At 49.5% G+C, this 10701-nt stretch overlaps 1 protein-coding gene across 3 annotated transcripts in view; it reads left to right on the top strand.

The window, feature by feature from the left end:
- Positions 1–832: 832 nt before the first annotated feature.
- The window catches only part of Csmd2 (CUB and Sushi multiple domains 2), a 575537-nt gene continuing 565668 nt past the window's right edge, over positions 833–10701 (top strand). For all 3 annotated transcript variants that reach the window (XM_076934176.1, XM_034502344.2, XM_076934175.1), the window contains exon 1: positions 833–1183. In XM_076934176.1, coding sequence (XP_076790291.1) covers positions 982–1183 — 202 coding nt within the window. In that variant the 5' untranslated portion in view covers positions 833–981. The remainder of the gene's footprint in view (positions 1184–10701) is intronic.

Raw genomic sequence — 10701 nt, 5'->3', positions numbered from 1 at the left:
ACACAGCCTTCCACCAATCCTATACCCGCTCCCGCCCCAATCTCAGTATGCATCCCTGCGGTTTTGTTTTAGGGATAGGTCCTACCCCCGCGGTTTTAGGGGAAGGGGTAGGACTGCCCTGGACTGAATGAAGGGGACTGTTCATCCCCTGTTTCACTCACCCTTCAATTCTTAACCCTATCTTCCTCTATGTCCCCGCACCCATCTCCTGGGACGGACTACTATGAATTGAGTTCCAGAGTGTCCCCACCAGACCCACGACTACAAGTTCAAAGCCAGTACCCAAGATTTTCTCTTAAGAGCCACGACTCGGGGAACTGCAATCTTCTTTGGTTACCTTTTCCCCAGACAGTATTCCCATTTCCAAACGTGGAGGAGGCGTGTATGTGCCTGTGTATGCAAGAGTGTGTGTTTCTATGCATGCGTGTGTGTGTGTGTGTGTGTGTGTGTGTGTGTACGAGAGGGGGGTGTACTAATGCTGATCTTATAAATGAAAGCCGAAGGACTGAACTTAAAAGAAACTGGTCAATTGTAAAACAAATAGGAATAAACAACCCTTTAGATGTAATTTGTGGTTTATTAGGAGGTGCAGGTGGCGCTGAAGAACAACCCCCCACCACCACCACACACACACCCTGTTTTTTCTTTTTCCTTAACTGCGCCTCCACCCCCAGCATTTGGAGCGGCGGAGAAGCGGCTCCGGAGTGATTAATCCGGGGATAATTCACCCCCCCCCCGCCCCCCGGCGCGAACCCCGCGAAGCGGGATTGGAGCGAGTCATTTCCGAGAGCGCAGCGCGCCTCTCCCCGGCCGGGCGGACACTTGGTTCATTCCAGCCGCAGAAGCTCAGGGCTCCCGCGTACCGGGATTTTTTTTTCCCCCCTCCCGGAGCAGGAAGAAAAAAAAAAGCTACAGAGCTCTCCTGACCTCCTTTCTCCTCGGCGGCGAGCGAAGCCTCTCCCTCGGGCTGCCGGCCGAGCTATGCCGCGCTCGCGGGGACCGGAGCAAGGATGTTGCGGCTGCCCGGCAGGGAGGGCTCGCGGCGAAATCGGGATTTGGGCGCTTGTGCCGGGCACCGGGAGTCGCTGGGGCCGCCCGCCGCCACCACCACCGCCGCCGCCGCCGCCGCCACCACTGCTGCTGTTACTGGGCTGGGGGCTGCTCAGTGCCTCGGCTGTCGCGGGTGAGTCTGACCGCGCCGCGCGCCCCACCCGAGCCCACCCAACCTCGACGCTGTCCCAGTCCCTTCCCCCACCCCGGCTTGGTTTCCTCCTTCCGATTACCCACCCTGCTGCTCATCCTCCTCTCTGTCTGCCCAGATCATCTACTCCATCTTCGACCACATCCTCACCTCTACCCTCATGGACGTCCCCAACCCCAGCCGCAACTTAGCCGGATCCGGCCAGTGTGGGGGGCCTGGGAGACAGGCATCCCCCTCCGCGGGTTGCGGGGCACCTGGACTGTGGCTTCAGTTTCTCCAGTCTCCCAGCCCCCCAAGATGCCAGGCTTTTCCGGGATAAACTTTCCCAAAGCCCTACTCCCCCATCTCTGTCTATTCCTCCTGGCACACCCGTCCTGGGGGTTGGAGAGGCTCGGCGCGCCCCCTCCGCGTCTGCAGGGTCTGTCTTTCCCTGCCCCCGCCCATTTTCTCCGACCAAAGCCTTTGCCCCCGCCCAAACAGCCCTGAGACTGCGGTCGCCACCCACCTCCTCGCACGCCCTCCGCCCCCACCGTGCTTGGTCTGGGGGCGGGATGCAGGTGGGCGCGCGCCCAGGTCGGGGGTCCGTGCAATCTTTCTTGAAGGGCTCATGTGGGGAGCTGAAGGGGGGTTGAACCACTGGAGGTGGAGGCGGAGGTCGTGCGGGGTGGGGAGGGAAGAGGAGGAATGTCGCTGCCAGGGTCCGCGCCGACACATCCCCTCTGCTCGGTTCCCACTCCGCGCCAAAGTGCCCTTTCCCGCGCCCTGCTGCAGCCAAACGCCTGGGCTGCGGCATCCGTGGCTTGGGTGGCAGACTCGATCTTGTTAAGCCAGCCGGGACAGAGCTGAAGGGTGTGGAGAGTCCCGGGACTTTAGGATGAATGTGCGGTTGCATCTTACAGTTCGTGGGGAGAGGCATGTGGACCCTTTAGTGAGCCCAGTCACACTAAAGGTTGCTGGTTTCAACTGGTCTTCTCTCTTACTTTACCCACGGTACCTTCGGATGCTTAGCCACAACCTAGAAAGTTCCGTGTCGCCGTGTGGGGACCGGTCCAAACAGGGATGACTGGAGCTGCGTTTTCGCTTCGCTAGATGCTGACTCCCGCTGGAGAAGAAAACCCTAAGCACCTGATGCCTGGGCCTGGAGCTGGGACACCCAGGCACACAGTAGAGGTTTTGTTGTTGCTTGTTTGTTTGGTGTTTTAAAACCACAGGTTGAGCATCTCAAGCCTTGTCCTGGGCCATCCCTAAACCCTACCGCTTCTTGGAAAGTGCGCCCCTCCGGTGGTTGACCGGTGTGTGGTAAAAACTCTTAGGTCCTCTCTGGCTTTCAGCATCTTGTGAAATGTTCCCTCAGACCTTGTCATTCACCATATAGCCACTCAGTGTTGGGGTTTCCTGTCAGGGAGGGCTCCCCAAGACAATCTTGTCAGTTTATCCCTACTTGACCGGACTTTTTCTCAGGTAATCCTAAGGAGTCATAGCCACTGACACCCAGTGAGGGGCGCCCGCGGTGCGCGTGCCTCTCAGCTTTGGCCTCTCGCACACCCACACCCACCGGGAGGCTGCTAACACCAAATGCTTCTGGTCACCAAGACTTCTCACATGAGCTGTGGGGTCCGTTGTTACTTGCTGTGGGGCCCATTGGATGTTTGTCCAGGCAAAGGTCCCCTCCGCCTTGGCCAACTGGAACTTATTTGGGATTGCCAGATTTGTTTTCCTTGCTAGGTTTGTCCCTGCCCCCTTGAACATGCCATGCCCCTGGGGAGAGAAAAAGGCCGACTCACTCACTCGGGCCTGCACAGTATTCTGCAGTGCTGGAAGGCTGCCTTTTTGAGACCCATTTGTCGTTGTCTCTTGGGTAGGTACATAAGTTGGAGTGTGTGTGTGGCTAAAGGAGGGGCAGCTGCTCTCTGGCAGGCCCAGCTCTGCTTTCAGAGTGTTCGTTTCTTTTGGAAGCTTTCCTGTGCATTTCCACATACTCTCCAGCCTTGTAGGCAGCAGACGTTTAGAAATGGAGTTAGTGACAGGAGGCGGGCAGGAAGTGTTGTGAGAGCCATGGGAAAGATCCTTTTGTGATCTCTGCACACTGTTGACTAGGAAAGACCCTTTGGGGGATTTAGTCCCTCCCTGGGCTGAAGAGAACCAGTATGAAGATTTGTGGTGTGTGTGTGTGTGTGTGTGTGTGTGTGTGTGTGTGTTTTCCCTGTCTGTGCCTGTTTCCCTTCTCTCTCTCCTTCCTGGCCTGCCTCCCATCACACTCATACCTATAGGACCCCAGCCTCCCTAGAGACCTCTCTCCAGTTACCTATCCTCCTACTTTCCCTCAGTCATTCTCTCTCCTTGAAACCTGCTTCCCCTCAGCCTGTAAGCACATGTATCTTTCACATAAAACACACCAAGAAGACATCTTGCTTGGCCTTCCTGATCCCATTCAACCACTTTGCCGTCTGCCCAAACTCTCTTCAAAGTGGGTGTTCATTCACTTTCCCTGCTCCCAGCCATTCCCTGCAGCTTGGCATTGAAATGTTTTTGGAGAGACCCTTGAGATCACTGGATCATCATCTCACTGCCGATCCCACTGCACTTCCCTTGCCTATGCCCGTGACCTCAGCCCCTCTGAACCACTCCTTTTGAAGCCTTCTTTGCGGTCTGTTGGGATTCTGTGTTTCACCACCTTTTCCTCTCTAATACGAACACTCAGCTTCCTTCCTGAAGTCTGATGCCCAGGAACAATCACCCTGTTCTCACTCTCCTGGTGAGCTCACCCCTGCTCAGTCCTCTAATACTGTCCACATGATTCCAGACAGATCTGTCCTGCCAAATGTGATGTCTGTTGGCTTCCTAGTTTGTAGATAAGCTCAGTCCGTTCAGCCTGCTTTTCCCAAGGAAAGGGTACTCACATCTTTCTTCCAGAGCTGCACAGGTACCCAGCCTCGGAGCCTTAGTTGCCCCCCCCCTCTCCTGCCTGTTTGTCATTGGTCACTGAGGCCTGAAATTAGACACCCTCAGTTTTTCTCCACAACTGCTGTTTTTCTCTAGAATGATAGACTAAAAAAATAAAGCAAGCAAGCAAGCAAGAGGATGGGATATCCCCTTAGCCTTAAGGAGTGGTTACAGATAGGACAAATATTAAACTCGGTATGTTAAGGAGTTCTGATTTTCTCCCATGTCCTCACATTTATGGTTTTGTTTTTCGAGACAGGGTTTCTCTGTGTAGCCCTGGCTGTCCTGGAACTCACTCTGTAGACCAGGCTGGCCTCGAACTCAGAAATCCACCTGCCTCTGCCTCCCAAGTGCTGGGATTAAAGGCATGTGCCACCACTGCCTGGCACCTTTATGGTTTAAAAACTAAATTTTAGTCAATGTCTTTTGCATTGCTTGTCACTTAAGGGCTAACTTTTAGTCTGCCTCTTGCATCAGAAGGACCCAAGGTTCTGTCATGGTACCCAGCTAACGCAAAAGTGTTGGTCTCAGCTATGTAACTGTGAGCACCGAGAAAAGGTGCTTCATTTTTCTTGGTAGCCCCAGCACCCAGCTCTGCCAGGCCTGCTCAGCATAGAGCTGCTGTCTGACAGACAGCTCTTCCATCAGCAGATGGTTTTCGAAATTCTTTTTCTTGGACAATTTTCCAGGGATTGTTGAAGCAAGACTGTGAGTTTCAGGGACAAAGGAAGCCAGCTGGTTTGTAGAGGTAACACAGTGACAGACCCTGAGTTCCCAGTTGTTTTGCCTTACAACTAAATGTCACAGGTTGATGAGCTGACGTCCTAGGTTCTAGAAGCATTGCAACAAGTCCTCAGTAACCCCAGGGCCCCCACAGAAGAATGCATTTAACTGCTTAGTCACCAAGGTGTGTTTGGGCTTGAAGTCTCATTTACAATTGATTTGTGGGTTTTGGGTTTTTTGTTGATTTTTTTTTTTTTTAAATAGGCTGACTATAGCATAGCAGGTAGTGCTGACCCTATCTAGAGTTGGTGATTGTATGACTCTGTTCAAGAAAAAGCTAGAATTAAGGGGCTAGAAAGCCTAGTGTGCAGGGTCTGTTACACTGATGGGCTTTGTTGGTTCAGAAGACTCCAGCAGGTGGCTTTGGCTTCAGTGGCTCCTGTACCTGGCCTACCCACTTCATTGTCACCCCGTCATGAGAGCAGGCTTCAGGGAAGCCAATTGCTCAGCAGAACACATGCTCCTGTTAGATGTCTGGCTGATCTTCTGAGCTCTCTGGGGCACAGAGTCCCCCAACTCCAAAGAGACAAGTCATTCTCCTGTTAGGGATAAGATTCCAAAAGAGAAGGGAAGCTGACCAGGGCCATACTTGCCTTGGGAAGATGCAGCTTAAATGGAAGGGCGGATCTGAGCAGCAACAAGGAGGACGAAGGAGCCAGCCAGGGAGGCTCTGTGCTTTCAGCATGTATTCTTCAAGCTAGGGTTCTCAGAAAGTTGTCTGGACAGCCAGGTGAGTGACACCTTTAGCTAAGGTTCACCAAGAACTCACTGGTAACGGCCCAAGCTCTGTCATGGATTAACTCCGTTTTTCACAGCAGTGGCCTTGGCAGGGTTTGGATCCAGGTCTACCTGACTTGAGATCTCTTACACATTCCCGCAGATGCCATTCATCTCCGGAAGACACAAGCAGTATCAGCCACTTGGAATCCTTCTGCCGTGGATCCTGGACTTTTAGTCATCATAAAAGCCATGGTTCCTCCATCTTTAGTACAGATATCTGAGATGAGTGCCAAGTCACTTTGCTGTTAAACCTGACAGTTCTTCAGGGAGAGTCCTGGGTGGCCACCCCCCAGGAGCCATAATCAGAGAAGTGCCTCTGGTACAAGCCAGAAGCATCAAGGCCACTCATGTCAAGTCCAATACACAGAAAGCCGTTGTATCAGTTCTTGATCCTGTCGGTGTTGGATGCCTAGGTGGAGCAGGAGCTCTTGACTCCTGGTTCTCCTTGTTGGGGAGAGTTTTCTCACTGAAAACTACATTTTACTCCCCACCTCTCTGTTACTGTATCCTTGGCAAATTTGAAACTGAACCTGATCTCTAAGGAGCTGTCAGCTCTTTTCTAGAAATCACCATAAGGATTTGTGTGTGTGTGTGTGTGTGTGTGTGTGTGTGTGTGTGTGTGTGTGTGTGTGTGTGTGTTATGTTCGAAATAACAGGTAAATTCTTGAGAGTGCCAAGTAACTTTTAGAACTTTATTTGAGACTCTGTGTGGTCTAGGGCTTGTATTGCTGCCCAAAAAGCCTTTTCCCCAGCCAGTATTTCCTTCAGACCCACAGAAGTGCAAGTATAACCCAGGAACTTCAAAATGGGAATTCTGTCCATCTTCTAGGTTTTTCAAAGAGACAAACAGAGTAAGTTTCATTATTAAGTAGCTACATCTATTTATTGATTGAAAGTAAGCAAGTGTGACGGTCGTAAGTTTAAAAGGAGAAAGCAGAGAGACGGTGAAATGTGCACCGTTGGTGGAGTGTCTCAGCAGAGGGCACACAGGCATGTTGTTCTGAGTGATTGATGGTTCTTTCTGAGATGAGTGAGTGTGGGAGAGTTGAGGCAGGCCCCTGGAGGTTTGTCTTTCCATTGTTGTTTGTCTCCTTGCCCTACTCCCACCCCAGCCTGACTCCCACTGACAGTCATGTAGTACCACTTGAGGGGTGGGGGGGTCAAAGATGGATGGAAGTTCAGAGATTGGCAGGATTGGAGATGAGTGGGTGTGGTCAAATGTATTGTTTCAATGAGAAGGTGAAAATGCATTTTTTTTCTCATTAAATTGTCCCGAATATAAAATAGCCACTTCCACAATAACAGCCTGGCTTCCTGGGACCTGTGTGGTCCTGCCTTCCTGGTCCTTGTCATGTGTGCGATCCTAGAAGGTTGCTGTGAGACAGCAGAGAGGCCAGGAGAAAGAAAATGACTTCTGTTTGGCCCAGAAGTCAGCAAGCTAGTTTTCCAGTTTCCATCTGGCTGATAATCTGAGTGGTCTTGAGATAGTGAGTACCATTTCCTATTTAGCTGGGTCTCTATTCTCTTATCTGTAAAATGGGAGCAACAGTCAGGGCTACCCTGCCTGTGGCAGGATGGACTTAGAAGCCCTTGATCCCACAAAACAGAAGGAAGCCAGCATTGTTACACTAGGCCCCAGAGTTCACTAGTGTTAGCTCTGTCCAGTGGTAAGGGTGTGAGTTCAATAGTCTGCCTGCCTGTGCCTTGGGGTGCTCAGGGCAGTAGGTGAGGATAGACCATCTCAGTATCCTATTCCTCCACCTTTCCTTGCCAAAGCCAGCAACAACTGCTCCACCTCATAACTGGGAAAGGAGAAGGAACTCACCAACCTCCACAGTTCACCAGACTTCCTGTCCACAGCCTCTACATCTCTGACCCCTGGCAACTGCACTCTATGAACCTGGGAGAGGCACAACTTTCAAAAACACATCCACTCAGAAGACAAGATCTGAGCTGAGGTCTCTACGCAGCCTGTTATATTTGATATAGGCTTTGAAATATGAATTGTCCTTTTAAAATATGGAGGGGCGTTTCTAAATGACATTGACTTACACATTTCACCTGGATTCCAGTTTCCAGTTTCCTACTTGATTTACGTGACACTGCATTTTGAAGATCCTGATGGGCTCCTATTTGTTTAGCCTGGAACTTAGATTTCTAAAGCAGTTTTACATTAGAAGTTATTTACATGTTTTGTACCCATTTCTCCACCTTTGGCTTTTTTGACCTCTGACCATGCTCAAAGTACTGAAGAACCCCATTGTATCTTCTGTATCTCCTAAAGGTTTTCTTGGGACCCCACTTGATGACAACCATCATTAGGAATGGGAGTCTGGGGTCCCCACTATCAGGCTAATTTTGTGTATTTTCCATAATGGTTTGCAACAGTTGATATGCCAGGACCTGGTTCTACTAGGTTCTAGGTACCTAGAGTTCCTGCTTTTCCATGTCTTCATCAATACTTAATGTTACCCACTTTTCTGGTTCTGCCAGTGATGTGAGTTTAAAGTGACACCACTGTTTTCATAGCTGTCCCATTGTCAACTGATGACTAGTTGATCTGAAAGTCTATTATGTGCTCTGCAGTCCTTGTTTTTGGGAGGGGTGTGTGTGTGTGTGTGTGACTAGCTCATGCAGATACCTTGCTTATTTTTAAAATTGTACTAGTTTTTGCAGATTTTGGGACGGAACTCTAGTATTGTAGGCAAACACTCTCCCACTGAACTGCATTTAAAAATTCCAAAATCTCCTCATGTTTGACTTTGAGACAGGATCTAAGTTGCTCAGACAGGTCCTGAACTTGTGATCCTCCTATCTCAGCCTCCCAAGTAGCTGGGTTATAGACTTATACCATAAGACATAGGCAAATTGCTAAATTGGAGTCAGACTATCTGTCTGTCTGTCTGTCTGTCTGTCTGTCTGTCTGTCTGTCTGTCTCTGTCTCTCAGGATTTATTTTTTTACTTCATGTGAATGTATGTTTTGCCTATATGTATGTCTGTGCACGTGGTGTGCCTAGTACCCAGGGAGGGCAGAAGAGAGTGCTGGATTCTTTGGAACTGGAGTCACAGACAGTCATCAACCACCGTGTTGGTGCTGGGAATCAAACTTGTGGTCTCTGGAAGAGCAGCCAATGCTCTTAAGCTCTGAGCCATCTCTCCAGATCCCTAAATTAAATTGTTACTCAAATTTTTAGGGGTTGATTCCCACTTTGTATATTTTGAAGGCCTTGCTCTTTCTTATTTTAAAGGTTACAAGTAACTTCTTTCTTTGCTCTGTCTTGTTTGCTGCCTCTTGTTTTTGAGAGAGCTGTTTCACTTTGACTCAGTCCCACACATCACTGTTTGTTTGTTTGTTTGTTTTTTGTTTTGGGTTTTTTTTTTCTTTTTAATTTTTTTGAGGAAGTGTTTCCTGTGTCCCAGCCTAGCTTTGAACTTACGGTGTAAGATGGCTTTTGATCTCCCTGCCTTGACCTCTGACCTCCCAGGCTCTGGGATTATAGGCATACATTGCCATGTCCAGCTAGAAGCAGAGCACAGGCTTTTTTCATGCTAAACCCGTGTCCCACCAAGCAAGCTGCATCCCATCCTCAGCAATGCTTTAGGGAAGGCAGGAGCTGGCTGAGGAATCTGAGTGTGCTGGTGCACTTGGGGACAAGGTACATTCCCAGTCCCACCTGGCCCACTGCCATGAAGAGTCCCAGATTCTTCTTATCTATCCTGCACTCACAGATTCTACAAGATTCCCTCTGGCCTTCAAGACCTTGTTACTTGAAGACCCCAGTAAAAGTACAAATTAATGTGTGATATTTTACTTAGAGAATCTGAGAAAATAGAGACTGTTTGCAGGTGTTTACTGAGGGCGTGCACTCTCCTGGACCCTGAGATGGGCTTTGGTGATTTTACACAGGCTCACAGCATCATTTGTCAGTGAAAGGTGGTAGCAACGTAAATGTGTGCGGATGGATAAGGAGGAAGCACGTGCTAGTGAGGGTAGCCAGACTCAAACGCTCTTAGTGATGCTGAACTGGGCTCCATGCTAGTTCGTTTTCTATATGATGTGGTTAAATGTCCTACAAAAGCAAGTTAAGGAAGGAAAGATGTGTTTTGTCTCTCAGTTCGGAAGGTACAGTCCACCGGTGTGGGAAAGTCACGGTGCCAGGAGTATGAGGTGGCTGGTCACATTTGCATCCATAGTCAGGGAGCAGAGAGAGATGGATGCTGGCACTCAGTTGGCATTCTCCTCTTTATTCGGTCTAGGACCCCAACCTGTGGAAAGGTGCTGCCAATTTAGGGTAGGTCTTCTTACCTCGATTGACTCAGTCTAGAAAATCTCTCACAGATGTGCCCAGTGGTTTGTTTCCATGGTGAGTCTAAACTGTATCAAGTACATTGATAGGTCCATGACATATGTATGTAGTATGCATGTAGTGTGTACATAGTATGTATGTAGTATGTATGTTGCATGTATTGTATAGTATGTATGTAGTGTGTATATAGTATGTATGTTGTGTATTTTATGTAGTGTGTATGTTGTATGTATTATGTAGCATGTAGTATGCATGTTGCATGTATTATGTAGCATGCATGCAGTGTGTATGTAGTATGTATGTACTATGCATGCATGCATGTATGTACACATGTTATATGTATGTATGTATGTATGTATGTATGTATGTAGTGGGTCGATAGGTCTACGACCTACTCTCTGTTGTGAACCCCAGGCCAGAACAGGATCAGAAGTATATGAAAGAAGGAGTGGCTGGTTGTCCTGATGGGATGGATCTCACATGGTAGGCAGTGGCCAGTAGCAGGCCAGCTCACAGAACACGGCAAGAATGACAGTAGGTAGGGAAGGGAGGCTGGTGCTGAGTCTAGCCTGCATTCTATAGTAGTATAAACCAGCATCTGTGCTGGAAGATGCAGGGAGCAGGAGGCTGCTGCTGGATCCCTGGAGAAGCAGAGCTCCATTCAGGTACCAGGAGACGCCAGAGTT

Source organism: Arvicanthis niloticus, chromosome 5, assembly GCF_011762505.2.
Source record: "Arvicanthis niloticus isolate mArvNil1 chromosome 5, mArvNil1.pat.X, whole genome shotgun sequence".
In the NCBI taxonomy this organism is placed as follows: Eukaryota; Metazoa; Chordata; class Mammalia; order Rodentia; family Muridae; genus Arvicanthis; species Arvicanthis niloticus.
This window is presented reverse-complemented; position numbering and strand designations above follow the sequence as displayed.